The following is a 24,592-nucleotide window of genomic DNA, read 5'->3' as shown; positions in this document are numbered from 1 at the left end:
AACACGCGAAAATGTTTCGGTTCACACACACTAAATGTTTCCGACGAGCGATGTTTGTTTGAATCGACTCCGAACGGATCACTAACTACCGTTTTTACACACAGTATATTGTTCGTTGAGCACTGCACTATGACAGTTAGTCACTCAACACTTGACTTCTACCGACGTATATATTGGTGCAGATACAACAGTCATTTTCTGTCCCTGCTACACACAATATTCCGTCCTTTCCTAGATTGTTTATGCACACAGTTTATTTTTAATGCATATCAACTGTTCTTAGCATAATCACTCTCATCTACATTGAGTCCATTGTGTTTACCATGTCATTACACACTTTTCGTATTATTACTAGGCATATATGGCTTTTTTTTGTAATTAGAAAGTAAATTGAAAGGTGTGTGATTTTTTTTGTACATAGTTTTCTTTTCCTTTTTCGGTGTAGCTTGCCAGGTTATCACCCATCTAGCAAACAGATTTTACCATGTGCATGACAGCTGGACTTGGGCATATTGCTCAATAAATACTTCATTTAGTACTAGTAATTTTTTTTTAAATGATCTGTCCTACAGGACTACAGTGTAGTTTCCGCGTTGATTGACTTGATTCGCGTACCGCGTAATTAATATTCAAGGACGTGTACCAAGTACACGGGCTTCAATTGAAGCATCGATACATACAAAGCGTAGGTCACACGGAACGGGTTTGTCTTTGATTGAATTCTGCTCCAGTGTTGTTCTCAGATCACTATTGGCAGTAACGTTACATCACATAATTGTTTCGTACTACAAAGTCAGTTTTTGTCCAGTAGAGACTCTCTCTCAGGGTTCCTTAATTCTAACACAATTACACCTGTTACATTACTATATGAGATGTCATCATTAATTGTACTTACTTACTACAAATGAAAAATGATTCAAGAAATTAATCATTATTTTATCAACAAAAAGATTGTTCATTGCTTGATGAGCATATAGTATTTTAATGACACTAATTGTCTGTAAACAAAGTCTTCAATTCGCATGCTATTGCTCAGTTTACTGATTCTATTTTCATGCTATGCTTACTTATTTATGTTTTACTTCCTCAAAATTTTAAATACACACAAATTCTTTTTTAAAGCTCACATACTTATACTCTAAAACACAACTGAAATCTTCTCATAACTACTACTATTTACATCTGACATGTCACTGAATAAATAATTTTACTATCCCACTCTAACATCTTTCAAATCTCTCTAGCCACTACTTCTCTCCTCGACCAAGGGATGGAGTAAGATGCGCGACAGTATGTTTTGTGGGGCATCACCTCTATGTGATAGTGGTACCCCTTGACTATTCCTGGTCGATCGGTAAATACCATGGTATATTCCGATAGCAGCTGCGTCAACTGTTGCTTTTGTATTTTGCTTAAACTTTCAGATTCCTGTACTTTGGTTTGAAATGCATCAACATTTGTTTCAAAATTTCTATCTATTATACTCGGATAATAGAGATCCGTCACAGGTGAATAATCATCGAGGTGTAGTACCCAGGGGTTCCTACATTTGATATTTATTCGGTTGCAACATGGCACAAGTACCTCCTTCGATTTCATCATAGACACCTTAATCCTCCTACCTTTATTAACTATGCTTAGTTTTCCCGAGGAGAGGTCGATCACTGCGTCCCTCTCACGGAGAAAATCTACTCCCAGAATGCAGGCCACCTTTAACCCTTTAACAATGAGGAAAGAGCTCACTATGGCTTCGCCCTCCTTACAAATCTCCACCTGCACCTGGCACTTAACTAATTGGCTCTGTGCACTTATAGCTCCAGACACCTTGCAATTATTAACCGGGAAAGTCGGTATGCTACGTCCCTTCCCCAGCGCTTTAAACAATTCTGTACTTATTACACTCACTGAGGCACCTGTGTCGATGATTTTATTCACTGCAACATCATTGATTTTCGCTTCTATTATGGCTTGCACATTTTCGTTGCTATCTTTCTTACATTCATGCGGTTTGGTCAGTAGATCTTTATCCATACTGATACCGTCGTTGTATCGCAGCATATGTATTCCAGGCATATTATTGTCATTCGTGTTGCTCTCACTCCACCCCTCGGCCAGCGATGGAGAGCATATCGTGGCCGAATCTAGTTTGTTGGATGGCTTGCTTGCGAGGTACTTGGACGGCTATTGTCCGCGACCTCTACTATGTGTACGTTTTGATTTGTAGGCCGCCACGACTGCGCAATAGGCGCGTTTTGCAGTGGTGGTCTGTTGTTATCGTACCGGTCATTACCCTGCCGCTCTGCTGATTCTGATTCCAATTGCGATTACTGTCGCTGTAATTGCTATGCCACTGACCTCGCGCATTTTTCCAGCGGTTGGTCCCTGGCAGTCCGGAATCGTACCGGTCGTCAAATCGACGCTTTTTATTATGGGACGGCTGCCCATATCCGTTCTGACTTCTACCATTATTACCATTTTGCGAATGCTCTTGCCGCTTGTTACCACCCCCACCATTTCCATGGTTGTGGTTTTGTGCACTATTATTTCTGTCATGTTTACACCCTGATCCATTGTTCCGTGAGTGATCACACGCTGCTTTTGCGTCTTCCTGGATTAAGTCTATTGAATCTAGAACAGACAGGAAATGTTCCATGTCGTTCTCTGGTACTTTTATTAGTTTCTCTTTGATATGAATGGGTAAATGTGATTTTAGGAGACTTATTATGTCTCTTGGTGAGATCTGCTCATCCCAGTAGTGCGTCTTGTTTATATACTTCTCGAAATACCGTCTCAAATTCCCAAGACGGGGTGAGTATGGTTCGGGATTATATACTTCTTTTCTTAGCCGCTCTTGTATACAAGGCGACCAGTATTTCGACAAAAACGCCCTTTCGAACTGTTCATATGTCATGCAGCTGTCTGCTACTTCCGTAGCCCACAACGCTGCATCACCCTGAATGTATGACATTACGTATTGAATTTTCTGTGCTTCGTTCCACACACTAGGCAAGATATTTTTAAACCTTTTTATGAATACTACTGGGTGTACTGACTTCCGTTCAGTAGTAAACGTTTGAAACTGCCTATTTTTGATCAAACGTTCTTCAGCCAATATTTTTGGACTATACTGGTTTGCTCCTGGGACATAGGCTGTGTGCTCCGACCCGAAGCTACAGCGCTTCGCATTATCACCTAAAGATTCACCATTGTTGCGTCGCGTATAAGTTTGCGCGTTGCCAAAAACATTGGCTGTTGGCGACATAGTTTCATGTTCAAGATGTTTGCTGCTCTGTGCTAAACCCTTTTCCAAGTCGGATATCCGTTTGCTAATATTCACTTGCCACTGCGGAATATCCTCACTGAATATTTGTTTGATGGTTTGCACGTCGTTCTGTACTTGACTATTTACTGCGGTACTGAACGATTCGGAATCTCTATCTGCCATCGCTGCTTGTACCATAGAATTAATATTTTTGTCGATCTCACTCTCCTTCGCTTCTAGCCATGAGTTGAATTCGGTTTCAATTTTAGTCGCTTGTTCGTTCCACTTCTGCTCTACAAGCTGTGTGGAATCTATTTCTAGCTTTTCTAATCGGTTGACTAAGACACCTATCTCGTCTAAAATGGTAGTGTTTGCTACTTGCAGGTTGTTGACCTGTACAGTCAACTCCTGCACGGCCTTAGGTATCGACTCATAATTCTGTTTCATACGGGCAATCTCTTTTTTCATAATTTCTAACGATTGCACAAGTTGCTGGTCGCGCTCAGCTTGCTGGCGATCCCGCTCAGCCTGCTGGGCAAGAAACTTTTCCTCTAGCTGGCGATCCCGCTCAGCTTGCTGTGCAAGGAAATTTTCCGTTAGCTGACGATCTCGCTCAGCTTGCTGTGCGAGAAAGATCTCAATGTTTTCGTCCTTTTCAGCTTGTTGTTGCGCAAGTTTTGACTGGTAATCCAGCACGCGCTCTAATATCGCCTGAAGTGAATACCCACCAGGCAGATTACCACTCTCTGGTTCCTGCTTTTCTGGGGATGGTGCAATTTCTTTATCTACATCTCCTTGAGCACTGGTGGGCGGTGGCACCACTTCCTGTGCCCCTGCCCCCACATTTTCGCATGGTATATCCTCAAAGAGAGTACTTGTACTGCTTAATGCACCCGTTTCTACATTTCCTGCACTAACTAATGCCTGTTCCTCAGTATCCATATTGCTCGGACGTTGACTACGCAATTTAACCATATTCATAAATTACCTACTCGAACACAGGATCTGACAGTTATGCCACTTGCATACAAAATATGTTAATTTATCTACAATACACTGCACACTAAAAATTACTATCTACACTCAACTTTGCCCTGTCATAAATACTAACGTCAAACTACGCACACCACTAGCGATATGAGATCACTTCACTGAAGTTAAGCTTCTACAAACAGGACAACTACACTGTAGTCTTACCTTTAGTTTATCTGATTTCGGGGTTCGGCTGCCCCCGGATTATGTAGTCGTTACAGTTTCTCAGTACTATCAGGATCTTTTCCTCTGACTCGCTTGCAGTGGCGCGTTTTTTCATGAAAAAATTTTTGTACATTCATTAATACATGGCATTAATCATGAGACACATACATACATTTAGCACTAAATACATACATGTATATAACAATAGACAATGAAAGAAAACACATAAAACAGTTATTATTTTCGTGGCCACTGCAAATTCGGGCCCCGCGTTTTTGGGCGACAGTTTCGCATCGTCTCTTTTCTATTTGTTTTGTTTTACTTTACTATAAAGTTCAACATATCTTCCTACTTTATAGTATTGAAAAGGTTAATGAAAATTACTTTGTTATGAATACTGATGTTACAGTTCGCAATGATTGTTCAACATCAAAATTTTGCAGTGGATTTTTGTTAACAGTAAAACACCAATAAGTACCACGACTAGCACAAGAACATGAGACTATTATCGGAGAAAAAGACATTTTTACTATAAGGTTTGCCAGACCAGAACTAAGCACAGCAAGATTTCTTTTATGTTATGAAGGTAAATTATCTTTTTTGTACTGTTAGTAATACGAGGGGCGTTCAGAAAGTAAGCTCCGATCGGTCGCGAAATGGAAACGACTATGAAAATCCGATAAAGCTTTGCACAGATGTGTTGGGTAGTGTCTCTAGTATAACCCCAGTTAGCATCACGTCTTCTCATTTCTGAGCTCGCAGTGAGTGCGTAAAGATGTCTAGAAAATAGTGTCTGCCGCCAAGTACGAGGGCCTGGTGAGAAATTTCGCCTGAAGCTATGCAACTAACATTACATAACTGTCGTGCTGTTTCTTCTTCAAGACAATTCTCAGCCGCATTCTGCAGGGGCAATGAAGATGCTCCTGCATCGTTTTCAAATGGAAATGTGAGATTACCCACAATACAGCCCGCAATTGTCTCCCCCTGAGTTTCATGTCTGGTCACATGAACCGCTGTCTTTGAAGACAACATTTTGACACAGACAACGAGGTGTAGGCCAGCGTGGAGAATTGGCGGAAAGCACTGGCGGCTGCCTTCTATGATGAGGCTATTGAAAAGTTGGTACAACACTATGACAAAAGTCTAAGTCAGAACGGCGACTACGTAGAGAAGTAGCTGAAAGGTGTAGCTAATTGTTACAAGTAAAACATTTCTGATGTTCACTGTGGTTTCAATTTGGCAATCAATCGGAGCTTACTTTCTGAACAGGCCTCGTATATTATCAGCAGCCCGCGTCAACCTGCAAAACACATCATAAAATCTGCTGCTCTGCTCTGCAAGTCCGAAAGCTGAAAGAAATAATTTTATTTCACTATTACCTTCCCGCTTCTTTGCGGTATGATAGATTTCATTTAATGCAGTTTGAATGCGCCGCGGCAGCGACTCGTTCGTTCGTAGCGCAGTTCTGCACCACGAATAATATTTAAATAACTGAAAATGTCTTAAAGGGATGGGATAATATATCAGGCAAGTTTATTACAAATCATAATGCAAGGTTTCACTAAGTAACTCTATTTAAAACATTTAAACAAATCAATTAATTATTACACACCTTTACAATGAGTACGTAATGGCGTTCCTCTCTCAATCTTGACAAAAGAATGCTACGCTAGCGTACAGTATACTGTCACAGGCTATCCTACTCACGTAACTCCAAGAAGACGACAGAGAAATTAATGTTCGTTCTGTATTATTTATACTAGTCACACATTCTCATCTTTGTTTGATATTTAATAAGTATCGTCTGTGACGGTTTCAGTACTCGCCGACACAGATATTATCTAAAATAAATAAAAAAACAGTACATAATTTTATACAAGAACAAAACATGACACACAATGTTTTCTCTTTATTACATAATATGTCTTTGCTAAGAGACGTTACACAGTGAGGAGACTAACTCACGTGAGAAAATAGCGTCAGCTGTACATCAGAGGAGTGTGATGGGAATTTTTACATTTAAAGATGGCGATTTTAATTCTTTTATAGAACCGTTTATTTTTCTTTTTCTTTGGAGAAACCTGTCGAAGAAGACTTCAGTGGCATAACATGTGTGGAACTTGATCAGGCAGATAGACGACGACGGAGCGTCACTGTCTTGCTGCCAGGTGAAGAGATCCCATAAAATACTGCCCTACTGTAGCATATGCATGCACACACATACCTCAGGTACGATTCTAGTGTTTGCCCGTACGCTTCAAGCTCACTAGTCTACGCTCTGCTGTCGTAGCGATCACACAACTTGCTCGTGAAGCTGCTCATACTTTCACAATGTACTCGACGACGGTCGAAAAGTGGATATGGTTTTCATTTAAGGTGACTGCTAAAAAAAAAAAAATGCTACAGCAGCCGCGTGGTTATATGCTGAAAGGTATCATGATAGTGCCAAGCTCTCACCACGATTGCAGATATTAAGAAAGGTATCGAGAAAGTGGAAGCGTGGAGAATAAAATAGATCAATGAAAAGAACTTGCTATTGAAGAAACAAAGACAAATAAAGTTTTCCGAGAAGTGACTCGAACTCCATGTGTCATTTCAAGGCAGCTTGAATGTAAGATATGGGTCACCCAGTGGAATGTCTTGCGAATACTAAATTCCAATTTCGCTGCATCACCACCTCCATGACAATGAGTTTCAGAATTTGTTTCGGTTCTCCTAGTGGTGTATAGAAAAACTGAGAAGTGAATTTTTGTACATACAATTTTGTTTACCGATTACGCGTCATTTACAGTCCATGGACAAATCAATCTTCGCAATATGCGCCAAGGATCAGTTGAAAATCCGCGCTGTCTGAGAGAAGTTGATAAACAATAACCTTGGCCTACTGATGTATGGTGAGGGCGTTTCAAGAATCTCATCATTAGTCCCTGTTCTACTGATGGTACTGTAAATAGTGACAATTATGTACATTGTGAGACAGGGACGTTGCCTCAGTTATTGGAAGACATCCCAACGGACGTAATGTAATCCTAATGGTACGAGCTTGATGGATGAGGTGATTTTCTACATTCTGTACTGTCTCCCCGAATCGAGTTCGGTTACTGCACTGGACATATGTTTGGGAGGAGTACGATTCAAATCCACTTCCAGCTATTCCAATTTAGGTTTTCCATGATTTCCCTAAATCGCTTAACTCAACTGCATAAAATGACGAGATACAGTTGCATGAAGTTGTTTTGGTATTTGAACAGTATGATGAGCTCAGCTCGCTAACGTGCTTCACCAAGTGAATACATGAAGTTCAATTTCTATCTAGTAGATGGCTCTGAAATGTATTCTAAAACGAAGTACACGCCAACTCTACCACACGGCAGCTGAACCTAGTAAACAACCAACTTGACGAAAAGAGTAGTTTTTGGTTATGATGAGGAGGTTATACAGAAACTTACTGTTACTGCTTTCAACAGTGGTAAGAAACTAAGTGATCGGTCTTTCAGTGATTCAGTTTCTGAAGAACCCCAAGCGATAATTCAAAGAGCCCTTCACTATCATAAGGGAATGGTTGTCGGCGTAGGTCTTTAAGACAAAATGACTGCTCTCTTTCCAATCATACGACGCAGAGTGAAGGGGTGTACTAAGAAATCTTTTATATCACTGATATTAGTTTTTTCAACTCCTTCATTATACACCACAAGATCACTAGAAAGAAAAGAAACTACTACACTGATCTCAGGACCAACGTCGCACAGTAACTGCTAAGGAGCGAACAGCTACCTAAGTACACTGTCGCAGGCAAGAACCACTCCTGTGAGACTTCAGGAAGGAAAAAAAAAGGAAAAAAAAAACACGAGCTCATTTCGCAGTGCGCGTGCCCTCAACTGAGAAGGAAAAACTGACAAAATGGTGTTTTGGCGCTAGTGAGCAGAAAAAAGAAATGGAAGTGCACGTTAGTGTAAAAAGTGTGCTGTTGCTCTATGTTTAGAAAACTGTTTTAATGTCTAACGTACTCAAAAATCGTACATCTGATATGTAAAACAACCATACTAGCTGAGGTGTATTAATTCTGATTTCACAGCGACCCTTATTGCGTTTACGGGTTGAAATGAAAACTACAATGAGAATCAAAGATATTTTATCTGCAACATTTGGCCACACCTTTCAGCTACTTCTCTACACAGTCGCCACTCAGACACAGACATTTGTCATAGCCATGAATCAACTTCCCCATATCCTCATAGAGGGCAGGCAATTCCCTACGCTATTCTGCAGTTCGACATCTGTGCCAAAATGTTGTCTTCATAACCAGCAGTTCATATGAGAGAAGAGACGAAAATCTCATGGAAAAAGCTGCGGGAGCATCTTCGTTGCACCTCTCATGAAGAAAGACGATCATGACAGTTTAACCACATGGCCTGGACGAAGTCAGGAGCCACCAGTTTCTAGACGTCTTTACATGTTCGCTGAGACCTCAGGACTGAAAAGTGCGACGTGGCACAATAGGCAGGCATACTAGAGGCACTGCGCAACACATTTACGCAAAACTTCATCAGCTTTTCCATGCGGCTTTAGTTTAGCGACCTCATAAATGCGATGTCATTGGGTTAAAGCTAAGGTCGACATCCCTCCTTCGAAAGAATACGGCAGATTTCCTTTCCTAACCAGAGCTTTCGGTCGGTCTCTGACGACCTCGTTGTCGATGGAGCATTAAACTGCAATCACTCTTCCTTTGTATTTCCAGAATCTCTTTTTAACCACCGACGCAAAGACAGGGGCTTTAACATGTGTATCTGTATATCTGTCTGCAGCATCGTAGCTCCCATACAAAAGATTCGATTTTATACAGTTTTTTTTTTATTGTTTGACAGCTGGTTTAGTAGCAGTGGTTCTCATCCGTACCATGTAATTCTGTTCTGCCGTCTAAATTTCATCAGCTAAATTAAGTTAAAATATTTTCCACCAGTGCAGTCTCTCGATACACGCTACGCAGTACGTAAGAGCTACATTAAGTTACTTAATACCAGACTGTAGAGCTCCAAAAGATCTAAATAAAAGCCCCAAACAACATATGTTTATGTTCTGCAATTGACCATCAATATTGATTTTAGGTTTTTTAAGTCGCCCACCTCGGCACCTACAAAGCAAAAGAAAGGGTGATTGCGACTCAGTTTAAAAGATAAACATATGCTCTTGCAGGTTTTTTCTAGTTCTTTATTAGGTCTACAATTCAGCACTACACCTAATAATTTAGACAGCCTATTGCAAGAGAGCATAATAGCAGCCCACTTTCTTCCCACTTGATTTAGAATTATCGTCAACGCTTATTGCTTGTGTTACCTGCGCTAGCTAAATATATGCTAAAACGTGGTCAATGAATATATGTGTGCATTAAAAAGAAAAACATGTAAATCACGTAAGTGAAAGAGATCGCACGTTGCAATTTCGTGTTTTACCCTGGAAAGTATTTGTGTGAAGGGGGAGTAGACTGTCAATCGTACGAGGGTAATCCCAAAAGCAAGGTCTCCTATTTTTTATAAGTACATAGACTTGTTTATTTCTGCAATGGTTTACATCAGTTTACAGCTTGAACATTTAGCTGTTTTTCAACATAATCACCATTTCTGTCGATGCATTTTTGTAGACACTGAGGCAGTTTTTGTATGCCCATGCCATACCAGCTCGCCGCCATGTTGTTCAGAAAGTTATGAACCTCTTCTTGCACCTCGTCGTCGGAGCTGCATCGCTTTCCAGCCAAAAGCTCTTTTAACCTAGAGAATAGGTGATAGTCACTGGAGCCGGCCGCTGTGGCCGTGCGGTTCTAGGCGCTTCAGTCTGGACACGCGTGACCGCTACGATCGCAGGCTCGAATCCTGCCTCGGGCATGGATGTGTGTGATGTCCTTAGGTTAGTTCTAGGGGACTGATGACCACAGATGTTAAGTCCCATAGTGCTCAGAGCCATTTGAACCATTTTTTGATAGTCACTGGGCGCCAAGTCAAGACTGTAGAGTGGGTGGGTGATTCTTTTCCACTGAAACTGTTACAGGAGAGCAACGGTTTGCCGAGTAATGTGTGGGCGGGCGCTGTCATGGAGAATGTGTACGCCCTTGCTCAACATTCCTTTTCTCCAGTTCTGAAGTGCCCATTTGTGTTTTTTCGGAGTCTCGCAGCACCTGTCATGGTTAATTGTGGTCTCAGTGGGCATAAAGTCGACCAACAGTACCCCTTTCCGATCCCAAAACAGGTTGTCATGACTTTACCGGCAGACTGTGTTTGTTAGAATTTCCGCGGCCTTGGCGAAGAAGGATGCCACCACGGCGTAATTGTTGCTTGGTCTCAGGTGTAAAGTGGTATTCCCAGGTTTAGTCACCCGTGACAATTGAGTCCAGAAAGTTGTCCTGTTCGGCTGCAAAACCGTGAAGAAATGCGCGGGAAGCATCAACTCGTTGCCGCATGTGGTCCTCAGTCAGCATGCGTGGCACCCATCTTGCGCATACCTTCCGGTAGTTCAATGTTTCCGTTAAAATTCTGTGAGCAGTGCTTCGGGAAACCTCAGGAACCAATGTGCAGAAATCATCCAGGGTGATCTGCCGATCTTCACGCATGCTTTCCTCAACTTTCAACACTGTCTCCTCAGAAATTGACGGTCTCCTACTCCTTTGTTTGTTGTGAATTTCGGTTAGACCAACTGCAAACTCTCTGCACGACTTACAAACATTTTCGACATCCATGCACGACTCACCATACACTTCCGTCAATTGGCGATGGATTTCAATCGGCGCAGTGCCCTTTGCGTTCAAAAACCGAATAACTGCGCGCAATTCGCACTTGGCGCTAAAATCCAACGTGAGCTCCATTCTCAACGGCTGCCAAGCCAAGACTGAACACCTCTGCGCGGCGTGCACGTGATTACACACAGCGCGTGAAGCACTCTTCCTAACAGTGTAACCAACTGCCACACAGAGTTCTGTAATAAAAAAATAGGAGACCTTACTTTTGGGATTACCCTAGTACCATGTCTACTAGTTAGATATGAAGTTTAAAAAGCATGTAATAGAACTTGATTCAACAATATGAAAAACCTCCAACACAAAAAAAATTGTAAAAAGTAAAAAAAGAAAAAACTGCTGCCCCCTTAAGTTTAATGCCAGTAGTGATATTTTTACCCAGGCATCGTCACATCGGGGGAAAATATCAAAACAACAATATCAAATTGTTGAGTCCTAGTCTTAATTAATTTAATTTGAAAAATTCGCAATATACACGTAACTGTCAATGAGTCGTGCGCTCGCGCGCCTGCCTGTCCGGGTCACCGCAATTGGTCACGACCTGCGTGTCGCATACAGCCCGCGTGACTCGTGCTTGCGGTTTAATGATGTGTGAGTTAGCATTCTATTATCAAACCATTGCAAGACATAGACCTCTTAAGACAGATTAATGCAAGAAACTAAGTTCGTATGAAATGATGGAAAAAAACTGTATATAAAAATAAGGAACTCTATTCTTTAACAGTGTTAGGCTAATATTAAGGACGTATTGGTTTCCATATTTTACATAACAAGTAATTATAACTTCACTAGCTATTTTGAGGTGCAGATGTGGCACACGGAGGCCTGGAAGATATGACACCAAACAGAAGTGGCTTATACTGGGCAATAATGAATGGATGCTGTTCTAGAAAGAATAGCTGCTGTTAACTACTTTTTTTTATTTACTTAGTGGTCCCCCACCACGACGACGCTTGGATCAAAATATTATAACTTATATTAAACTTAAATGAGCAAAACATACTTTTTTTTTACTTTTTAGAGCTTTTGTAAGTATAAGGTTTTTTAAATTTCTAATTTAAGTTTTATTAGCATCTAGGATTAGATGTATCGGTTGTCAAGGTCAATGTATTGAGTACTACATATGACAATGATAATAATAAACAGATTTTAGTTACATATTAGCTTACATTTGCTACAGTAGGCAGATGTTTGTAAATCCTGTTCTCCTGCTGGAATGGCGGTGGTTAGCAGTACTGCTATCTTGTTACTGTTTAAATAAACCCGACACATGGTATATCGCAGAAGACCTCCCGAAGGCTCTTTCCTCTTGCACAGAAAAAAGCAGATAATTCCATTAAAAACAAAGAGAAAATGAAAAACAGCGTAGTTGGTTCCTTCGATATAAACTTAAATGTTACTTGCGTGCGCCAGAAAATTCGTCACGTTACCGCTGTTCCTGGGAATAGTCACTCATTCTAGAGATTTCGGGGTCTATTATCTCGATTATCTTAACTGACCCCCCCCCCCCTCGTATGAAGGGACATCGCACTATTAAAGCTATAACAGTGTTACAAAAACTCGCATAAAATAATTCAGCGTTTTGCCATTTACAGTAGCCTATGAAACGTTCCTTATTCGAAGGCAGCAAAAAATATGTCGAGAGTCACCATGTGTACTAAGTACCTTCAGTAGGCTGTTTATCTAACGCCGTGATCCTTGTAGGATCCATATGGTTACCCTGGCCGTATTTTAATGCAGCCTTAGCACTGAAATCGTTCCGTGTCTACTGAAAATGACTGATAATCGGAAACGAATTTGGCCACTGAAATATTTTATGCGAGATTTTGATCGTTATTAAGGAAAAATGCGCTCGCTGGTGCTGTCACCTAGCTAAGTGGGAAACTTGGATTTTATTAAAAACTGCGAGATGCACAAACACCAACAAGTGACCATCAATGGTGCTACATCTGTTACCTTCATCAAGACATGAAGAATTGCAATAGCAGATCTGGAATAGCATTACAGTTTCAAAGTTAAGTGATTACACAATCGCGCAGGAATCAGTCACGAACAGAAAACACCTAGACGCACTGTGAGGGTCATGTTTAGTTTACCATCCCCTATTGAAAGATATCTATTTACTTCTGTACTACACAAACGTCACTACTATACAAATATTAAATGTGATCGTTACTATATGACTCCTAGTTCCTCTTGTTGTGATTCGTTAGTTACTTCTTGTCCCTACGAATTATTCTTTCCCTACTGAATAATTTTAAATGAGAAGCAAATAACATTTCATCAAAAATTAGGCAACATCTGACCACAATTGCTTCCCTTTAACTTATAAGTTAACAGATTCTTATCAACAGAACTCCACCTGTAAACCAAAACTGGATTAGAAAATATTTTAACTTCATCATTGTTGCGTTGCTGCAACTCTCCTCTGTTCCTGGAACTTACAGTCAATAATTCACTTTTTTCTTTGTAATATATTAGAAAGAAAGACAATGAATCATATAACAACATTCATTGATGCAATAACATAAATTTCGCATGTAAAATGTCATAAAACGGCTTATATACATATACATACTCATAAACACACGAGAAAATAATGCAAGTTAGTATCTTAATCATTGTCAAATTTATCCCTCTTTCTCTAGTATTTACCCATTTTTGTTCATGCTTCCCAGTTAGCTTCCTCATTAGTTTCATCTAAATTCCTTTTCTTACCACCTTTACTTATCTCGTTTCTAACACTCTCTCTATTTGTGCCTACATCCTTCCATCCTAGGTTCATTCTCCACACTTCCACAAGCTTCTCCAAATATTCTCATTAGATCATATAGATATGGAAACTATAATATTTACATGCATTCACTGATCTACAAACTCGAAGTTACACTGGGCCAAATTCATAAAGCAATAAAATGTAATTCAAAACTTTTTATTTAAGAGAAAATATCCTGTACAAGTTTTTTCCCTTGCATCTGTGACGTTCTTCTCAAGATCCCTTACTTTTAATAGTCTTCATTTCAACTGTTTTTGTATGCACCACACTTATCACTCCATATGATTCTAAGTACACAGGGAAAGACTCATGTATGAATGAGTGCGGTTGCTGCATCTTTTATATAATCCTGTTAACGTTTTATGGACTACTATGAGCACATTCTTTTGGAGAGTCTTGTCCTGCTACATCCAGATATATCCCAAGATATATCGCACATCCAGATAATCCCAGTCCCAAGGCGTTTTCTTACACTCTCATGGCTTAGTCAAAATATTCAAAATTATAAATATTTTATAAAAATGCATAAATCTGTTTCCTCTTTTCGGAAACAGGACAATCTCCAATTTTCTCTGGATCAGATAGAATCCCTGATGCCATCACAGTTTGTCCCAGCCATTTCACCTACTAAACTTTGATTTTTTTAGATTCACAGTAACATCATATTCTTTGAAAATACTTAATAACCCTTGTCCAAAACCTCAATGTATTTTTTCCAACCATCTTCAGCAAATGAATCATCTTCATCATAAGTGATTAATCTTTTTATCACATCTGCTGGAAGATTGCTATTAAAGCCTCTGATAAATGCAGACAAACTGACGTTCATCCCAAACGACAACTTGTTAAATTGATAACAGGAGCCACAAAATAAACGTGCTTTAAGTTTATGACATTAAATTTGCAATTCAAGCGGTCAAAATCCACACTTAATTTAATATTAGACATGACTCTAATACCATGAAATTTTTGCAAGATTTCGTCTAATGCCAATGGTCTGGCAGTTTCTAGCATTATAATTTTATTTATTCTCTGTAATGCAAAACCAAAATAATACCATCTTCCTTCTTAAGAACCACCACCAACAGACTATTATGTGAACTGACAGAAGTGACAGCATGCTCAGTCACACATTGCTGCTACATTTTCTCAACCTCAACCTTCAGTCTCTCTTTATAAATCAGTGGTGTGGGATAAGGTCTGAAAAAAAAACTCTTTGAGTTCTTTAATATTGAACTGACATGAAAAACACTTAGTTGCATGAGCATGTTTGGAAAACACTGAAGAAGAAGGTCGAAGTACACCAAACAAATTTCTTTCATTACTTCTTCTGCCATCTCAACACATTGAGCACAAAACCATATCCTGTGTGAAATACAAACACTGCAAAATCACTTAAGCACACCCCGTGTCCATCTCTGCTTGGTGTGTAGACAAACAATCAGTGTCTAAAATTGTACCAAATACCAACCTTGGTAAAGTCACAAAATTTCCAGGAGCCCTATTAACTTTACACAGAAACTCAGTACCAACTTCTCTCTTCACCTCTATGATTTTTCCATTGATCGGCACCCCTTTCACCTTAGTCCACAGCAAAGAAAGAGTAGCACCTCTGAAATTCTGACCCACTCAACACAGACATCTAGCTACTCATATCTAGAACACTAGACAAAACAACTCCATTAACGTTTATTTGAAACACTGGAGCCGCAAAGGAATTTTTTCCCATCTCTCACTAGCCAAAAGTTCCCTCAGTTCTTCCAAATTCAATATATTCATTGGTTCATAACTATAGCTTGTCATATTTGCAAGACGTCAATTGGCTGCTGGCAGCAACTGTCCATTATATGGCTGCTAGCTCTCATTGTTCCTTAAATCTGCTGATTATACCTCCACAGTGCATGGACCTGAATCTCTGACATCCCAGCAGCGACCATGTCTGCCATTTCCTCTACTCCCGTGATTATGACCAAAGTGCCAAACATTTCAACATCGTTCTGAGGCCTCGTTTTACTACATCCATACCTCTCACAAAATCTATTAAATGGCCCACAATGATAATCCTAACTTCTCTGTGGCCACAGATCAGGATAATAGAACTGATTGTCATTCTTGCCACAAACATTCTCATCACTGTTATTATATTCCATATCTCACAATAAACTCTGACAAGCTTTTAAATCATCTTTACACCTTCTAGCAAGAATAATCTTACATAAACATGAAGGATGTTTCAGAAGATAAGTGCTAATCAACTCAGCATGACTAAGGATTGTATAGAATTTGATTTTTAATGACATACCTGTATGTTCAAAGAATTAATCAAGACTGCTGGAACCAAAAAGACTGAAATTTTGTACCATGAAGAGAAGGTGTTCTGCTGCGTCCTGTGCTGTCCTAAGCCAATATGCTCACAAGAACAAGTGTATAACTTCTTTTTTAATTTAGCAAGCGTTTCCACTTATCAACAACTGCCTGTTCTCAGATGTCCCAAACTCATCTCCTGCCAACCTTCTCATGATAGACCTCTCCTTTCCATTGCTTTGTCTAATCCCCATCCATGTTGCCCTCAGCCTTCCTTAGCTCCTTTTTCCTGGCAGAGTTGAGTAAACACTGCAGCCATTGTTCTTCAATTTATTAGATGTATCTATACAATCACATTGCTTGAGCATTAGTCCTGTCTGTGACTGGTCCCACTACATCCATCTCTATACTTATTAACTCATTTGTAAGTCCATTTAAGTGGGTCGCTCTATGAGCCATACGTCAGAATGCTTTCAGACACAGCATGTAGTAGTACTTTCTTTGTTCATCTCGATATGTCCCGACACCAAAATATACCATTTAATGATCTAATGCCTAGTCTAATCAATTAGCGGTTCCATATACTTAAAAACTTCCACATTTCTTAGACTGGCATACTCAAACTCCAAAGCCTTACCTTACCCACTTCCAACAACAAAATATTCTGTTTTATCTATACCGACTGTTAGTCTCAATTGTTTGTAGGTATTCATTAACTGCCTTATTTGATGCATGGCATCATCCTCATCCAGAGCTATAAGTGCTTGATTGTTGGCTAAAATTAATGAATGCAAGATTTAATGCGTTACTGTCACACCCAAACACTTGCACTGTCTACTCCAGTAACCAAGATCAGCTACTAAATACAACTTTAATAAGATTCATGACATACAATATGCTTGTCTTAGCTTCTTACTTGTTTTAAAACTTTCTGATAACTTAAAGCCAACCTTCACAGTTGCGTTGTGTTGGTGATATATAGTTTTCACCAACTCTGTTAATGCACCATCCACTCTAGCCTTCCCTGTGTTGTCCATAAAAACCCCCTTTGGCCCAGAATCATACGCCTTTTCTAAATCAACAAACGCCAAACTGAGTTCTTGACTTTTTCAGAGCATGTTATCAACACAGTTTTTCTCAGAAGTAAAACCCGACTGTTCCTGTGTACAACAAGCTGTGGAAGATTTTCCAGTCTGTTCTTTGCTTTACCACTGAACTACCTCCTTACTGAAGCTATTACACTTCTTCCCCTGTAATCAGTCAGATCTCTCCTGCTCCCTTTCTTATATATAGGTGTAACGTGTGATGCCTTTCGTTATTAGAGTAATTCATCTCCTCAAACCACTTTATTAAAAATAGGTACTAGTACTACTAACGCTTTACGTCCTGTTTACTTGAATAATTCCATTACTATATCATCAGGACTCGTAGCCTTTCATTCTTTGATTCTTGAAGGACCTGATAAACTCCATTATCACCACCTCTTCAACAGGACAAATGTCTACTTCGTTCTGCTCTTCTTGAAACTCTTCTCTGTCCTCTGTAACTAGATCTTTAAAATGTGTCTTCCACTTAAGAACGGCAGTCATACTAGCGTCCTCCTCTAATTTAAGCAGGAGCTCTCACTTGACATATAAATAGCCAACCTTCTGATCCCATACTTTATCCAACTAAATGCTCTTCAGTGTCATATCACTTCCCCCATGACTCCTCCTTAGCTCAGATAATCATCCTTCTTAGTACTCTCTTAATTGCATTCTATTGAGCTCTATCTTCCTTTCTTTTAGCGCTTCACCATTTCTGGTAGGCAGTCTTATTTTCTTCAGTATTTTCTCTCTAGGCATGAGTCATCCAGTCAGCACCCCTCCCTCATTGTCCTTATCTCCACAATTTCTAATGACCTCGATGTCGATGGGATGTTGAACGCTACTCTTCATTCCTTCCTTCCTTTACTTCCAAGAGGCTCCTAACTGTTCCCAGTGAACATGAATTTAAGTCTTCATTTACTGATGTTGCAGTTCTGTCCTTATTCTCTCTGAGTTTCTGCTCAACCTTTCTGGTACAGATCTCATATGCTCCAGTCCGAAAGAAGCCCTATATATGGCTGCGAAATTTTGATACTAAGTTCTTCTTTCTGTTCCCTCTATACATATTTGAATCTCAGATCGGATTATGACTCTTCACAATACTATGTGGTCATCTGTTTCACATTCTAGCTCTTGAAACACTCTTACATCTTGAACTACCAAACTTCCGTCCTGACTGACAATTACTAAATCTATGTTTGACCTTAAGTTCCTAATTTGTTGAATCCCTGTGTACTTATGGATGTCCTGCTTGCTGGAAAAACCAATTCATAATTTGACAGTATATCTGCTGACATGCTTCAATTAATGTACCCCTACTGATATTCAGCGTTTCATCACCAAATTTCCCAGCCACACTATTATTTATTCGAGGCCTAACTCTGCTGTTTAAGTCCCTGAGAACAAACAGTTCTGATAAGGAATAGTCGCTTCAGTCATATCCCTAAAGCAGTCAAACTACTCCCTTTTATCACTGATGGTAGCATCGTCATGGAGATACATGTTGCTCTTATGGCTACAAAGTTTTTCGTTACAGATCCGTTAAATAAAAAGTTCTCTGTTTACTTGTCACCTAGAATCAGGATAAAATTCCAAGCTTTTGGTGATTGCTTCCATCACTGAAACTGTGGAATTTCATCCGAATTTGACGTGACAAGTAAACCAAGAATTTTTTACACAAGCTTATGTTGCCATTATAGCCACTTTACTATAAAAATTTCAGTCAACCACTTCAACAATCTGACATTTAGCTCTACCTAGTTCTTTATTCTTCCTTTCTATCTGGTCTTTATCAAAATAAAAGTGTATAATTTTCTTGTACAGTTTTCATCTTCCAAATAACCATTCACAAATTCAGTCTTATAACCAACAGGCCAAGTGGGCAGAAGTAAATAATAAAACTGCTGTGACCAATCATGAGGATGAACACTATTTGACACATTTCTGAGCTCTTAATATGTTAACAGATAAGAAATGATTTTAGTCAAAACCAGGTTTGCCTTCGTGACATACTTTTTAATGACTGAAATGACCACAGTTTTGATATCTCCTCATATCATTATGAGACACAGGATATGCATTATATTAATGACCTGAATCTACATAATCACTTACATGAACTCTGCTATAAAAGTGTTTGTACCTCACTCACTTTCCTTTGGTGTTAGGCACACACTCATTTAATTCCTGACCTAACTCTTTTCATGTCTTATGAATCTCCACCTGACTTTCCTTAAACCTTATCAACGATCCCATCTCTTCAGATTCACAAACACCTATAGGCGTAGTACCACTGGAGTTCCATTCAGGATTTACAACCAACTGTGTAACAGAAGTTGCCAGATCATCAGCCTTCTCAATTTTCTGTTTAACCTTTTCCTTATTTTCTGATATTTCCATTTGATCTAATCCCTATTCCTCAAAATTCTGTTTTCAACTCTGTAGTGCTGTACATAATTGTATGCAACTTTTTATTGTTTCTGAGTAATAACTTCTTGGATAGTCATCAAATCTCTCGCAAAAATCACTTTTATTCATTTGATATTACTCCCATGAAGTCTGAAAGTCATTTTGTATCTTCGTATTCTATTTACTAACAACCTCCTGAAATTTATTGTGCTCTTCCTGAACACTGGCAAGTTTATTTTCAACAATAATAATCCTGAACAGAACTCCTCCCTTAAGTGCATAATAAGTACACCAGGTCCTCTGTAACCTCTTTCTCAATTAATTCAAATTTTTCCTCTGAACTGTGGATCTGCCCCTGTGAAGTAATAACATTAGCTTACTGTTCTCTTGCATTTGCTTCTAATCTAGCAACTGGCTTCTATTCTTTCTCCTCATTCCTCACCCTATTGCCTATTACTATCCTTATCCTCCTTCACACTAATCTGTTTCTTCTCATCAAGTCCCTTTACAATAGTTTTCAATTTGTCACTAAGTCCCTTTACATTAACGACTTGTGCCTTGTTTTCCACCTTCATAGCTAATAGTGACTTCATAATATTCTGAATAAAACTAGTTGTTGTAAGTGAATTGACACCCTGGCATTCAACTAGAACATGACAAGCTCCTGAAGCATCTGCTAACACACCAAAACTACTAGTAAGCTCAAGTGGCTGAACCATGCTATATTAAAATGCACCCTAATTATGCAAACATTCCTGATTTCTTGATTCACAACATAAACATCACTGAATCAAGCACTTTCACTAGAATAACTGACAAAACACAAGACTTAAACTCTTCTCAGTGACAATCAGATATTCAATCAAAGCAAACATCACATCAAGAATATTCAGAGTTCACCAAAACACAACTTTAGGAATGAATTATTTAACGAACTCTAGAAATTGATCAAAAGTGTCATTTGAATGACCAAAAAATCCCAGAACATTCTTAATGTTCCCTTAGTATGGTCAACACTACACCAGATCAGACTCACTAACAAATTTTATCAGAGTTGCAAGTACATGTCTCATAGTCATATAAAACTAAATAAATAGATGAGGTAAATTATAGTTTGCTCATTTACTTTCAGTCAGCTCAGTGTCACACCTCCAACACTAGAAAATACATATGCAGGCATAAGTTGTTCAAAGCTGTACCATAAGTTACAAAGACTGATTCACTAAGAAAAATTACACTTTTGGCACTATCAGCTTCTCCAGAATATCAGTAGACTTCCACATAAAGTTTCCCTTACAAACAGCAGATTTAAAAGCTGAAAAAATCAACCACAGAACAAACAACTTTCCTCAGCTATAGTGAACCAACATCCATACTTATAAATATATATCCCACATGACATATTAAAGTAATGAAAAATAAAAATCAGCACTGCAAGAAAATTGCAACATTAAAAGGACGAAAAATTTCAACAAATCGAGAAATATCTGTCATCTAACATGAAGAAAACCAATAAGAGAATGGCATAATTTCTCCCTGTAAACATAAGACAGTAATCTCCATCTCATTCGACGTTGTTGCTCCATATATTTTCAAACAAACACAAGTTTGAACAAAAATCGTAATTACACCCTAACTCCAAATTATTCCTCCAGCACTCCACACTACATTGGTTTAGTTCTCAGCATAATTTCAATTAGTGATCACAAATAGCCTCCAAAAAATGGCTCAAATGGCTCTTTGCATTATGGGACTTAACATCTATGGCCATCAGTCCCCTAGAACTTAGAACTACTTAAACCTAACTAACCTAAGGACAGCACACAACACTCAGTCATCACGAGGCAGAGAAAAAATAGCCTCCACTCACCTTCTACTTCACATATGAAAATCCATTTTTCTCCACAGTACGTGAGCAATACAGCAGCCCTAACCACAGTTTTCATAAAGCAAGATATAAGTGAAAATTTGAAAAGATTACCTTCTCTCTACCTTAGCTGCATATTCTTCCAACAATGTCAAACAAGCTGACAAATATTAAATAGCACTGAACTACAGAAAATCTATTTTCCAAAGTATCATCATAGTAACTTGGTTCCAATTTATGAAATACATTTTATATTTAGTATTCAGGTAGTAATTGATTATTAAGTTGCTTCCAAAAAATGAATGTCAGTGTAAAGTTATATATTCTCATTAAAGGTAGCAGTATCAACATATTTAAGTAAAACATTTAATCAAAAGGCTCATAAATATTGCAGCTAACTGAGACAACTGTAGCTGAAAAGCAATTAGGAACTCACAGAAAAGAATAATTATGTAATGATAATAAATGAAAAGTGCTACTTTGCTTTTGTTCCACTGTAGAGCAAATACAAAGTAGCGCTATTCATTTATTATAATGTTATTCTACCAAGAACCAATGGAAGTTTCAGTTAAAGATAATAACTGTTATGTTTATCTTAAGAGAATCGACCATAAAACACACACACACAGAAATATGTGCTTAAATAATCTTGCACAATTGAAAATTTAACTTTTAATAGCTATTTTTGTACACTGAGTAGTGAATGACAATCTATCAAGAAAGCGATTAAGAACTAAAGGAGTATTTGCTTTCTGCTTGTAGTGTCCAACAGTGCACATGAGGATGTTTCTTTAATTTTGAACTCATTGGATTTAAGCATAAAAGAATAACTGAGTCATCAATGTCAATACATAAATTATGCATATGATTTGCATCTAATATCACAGTAATGTGTAAGATCGCTCCACAGCACTTTTAGCAAGCATTCATCATTGAAACAGCACTCACCAACCTATCTTTCTGCATCTGCAACTTAGTATCTAACAATGGAATGTACTTAATACTAATGTTTAACTAATGCAATTCAATATGTCGTCTCTGAATATTCATGGGTCATGATTAGAAATGAAAAAGTTCCAGCAGTTCTGCAACCATGCAGTGTGCCATTGTATTACACATCAGTATGACTTGTTTTGGACAGACATAATTCAGAAATAATTTCATTAATAGATTTGTATAATTACCAAAAGGATGAAATTGTTTTAGAAGAACATAATGATTCTCAAAGCAGCAAATGCTTAATTCAACTTCATAGAGAATGTGCAAAATCTTGTGTTCTCAGTACATGACCTGAGCATAGCAACAGCTTTTTTATAATTCTGAATATGATGACGACCTTGAAACTGCAGCATCACAGATTGAAAAGATAATGTTCATCACTATATTCAGCTTCCACTTAATTAAAATCAAGCAGCCTATGAGTTTCCATTTCATCATATGGAAGAATACTACCATTTGCCGTGAAAGTGTAGTAAACGGAGTAAACTGTACAGAAATGTAGCAAGCAGTCCTGAAATAACTGAACCACTTCACCTAAGTTTTACCCACTGCAAGAAATTTAAATACTCCCACCCAATTCTTACATAATTGTAGACTATGAAAACCAATGCAGATTGCCACCAGTCAAAGTCACTCTTATTCTCAAATCAAAAGTCAGAACAGACCTCCAAATACAGAGCCATGAACTAGAATGACATAAGCTATTTCAAATCAAGAGCCTCGTGGTTTCTAATCTGTTAAGGTTTACCATTGGTTGAAAGACAAACTGACCTCCAAAAGTTGTGAAAGTGCCTGAGTGACCATGCAAAGAGGTTACCCAGAGACTTCAGTCGAAGCTGAGTACAGCAGAAACATGCAACATGTTGCAAAAGACAACTGTTGTGATCAACTAAATGCAAAGTATAGTGGATAAAAGTGAAACTGCTGGATGAATAAACAACTTTTAACATACAATTTCATATTCAATGGTATTTATGCTTAAAATATAGTGGAATTTTCAGACATAATAATTGTAATTTCAGGTTTACAATGATCACCTGGTACCATCAGTGGACCCAGAAGTGAGACAATGTAGATTTTCATGGGAAACTGATGGACTGAAACATTATAAACGATATTCACAGAGTATATGTATTTTGGAGTGTAGGAGGCAAAAGGAACTGGAAATTTGTGGTTGCAATACTCCCTTGATGCCATTTGCAGGTATGTATTCTTATAACTGTTGCATATTACTATTCCCATCACTGCACATTCTCAAAAGCTGTTGCTATTGTTCCAGTAGATTTAGGTGTCTATGTCATACAAAATGTATTTCATATTCATGAAATGTGTTGTAATCATAGTATTGTACTGATAAAAAAGTAAATGTATGTTTTGGAAGCAATTTATTGGTGAACTGAAAATGTATACAACTCATGATATACAGAGAAAAATCGCATTCAATCTGACAATATTTCTTGAAACTGTGTTGAGGACGAGTATGTTATTTGGTTTTGGCCAACAGAAATACTGAGTGATGCAATTAATTTCAGTTTAAGTGCACAAGTTACAATGTGGCTGTTGCATTCTTGAAGTTCAGTTACATAGAACACTGATGGATTTGTTAGGCCCTTGTTTATGTGTTACTAAAGTTGATTACATTTATGAGATTATCACACTTGATTTACCATATTCAGTTATCAATAAATAAATGGCATAGGTGAAAAAGCTACATAAATGAATTTAGTACATTACAGTTTATTCATTTTTATAAAATGGTATGTTTTTGGCAGTGGTAGTTAATTTCAGTTACCCCTTATAGAAACATGATTACAAAACGGTTTATATTTTTCAATTACTACAATTAAACTATGATAATAATTATATGTCCATTACAGTAATGAAAAATTTGGTAAAAAGTTGTGTTGTT

The 24,592-nt window shown here is 38.4% G+C and overlaps 1 protein-coding gene across 1 annotated transcript in view; it reads left to right on the top strand.

Moving 5' to 3' along the window:
- LOC126199539 (sodium channel protein Nach-like) overlaps window positions 1-24,592 on the top strand; it is a 174,505-nt gene that overhangs the window by 28,929 nt on the left and 120,984 nt on the right. Inside the window, exon 4 of the mRNA XM_049936459.1 lies at window positions 23,706-23,886. Within this exon, the coding sequence (XP_049792416.1) occupies window positions 23,706-23,886 (181 nt within the window). The remainder of the gene's footprint in view (window positions 1-23,705; window positions 23,887-24,592) is intronic.

The sequence above is a fragment of the Schistocerca nitens genome, chromosome 8 (genome assembly GCF_023898315.1).
Source record: "Schistocerca nitens isolate TAMUIC-IGC-003100 chromosome 8, iqSchNite1.1, whole genome shotgun sequence".
NCBI lineage: Eukaryota > Metazoa > Arthropoda > Insecta > Orthoptera > Acrididae > Schistocerca > Schistocerca nitens.
Note: the sequence above shows the minus strand (reverse complement) of the source record. Positions and strands in the feature narration are given on the sequence as shown.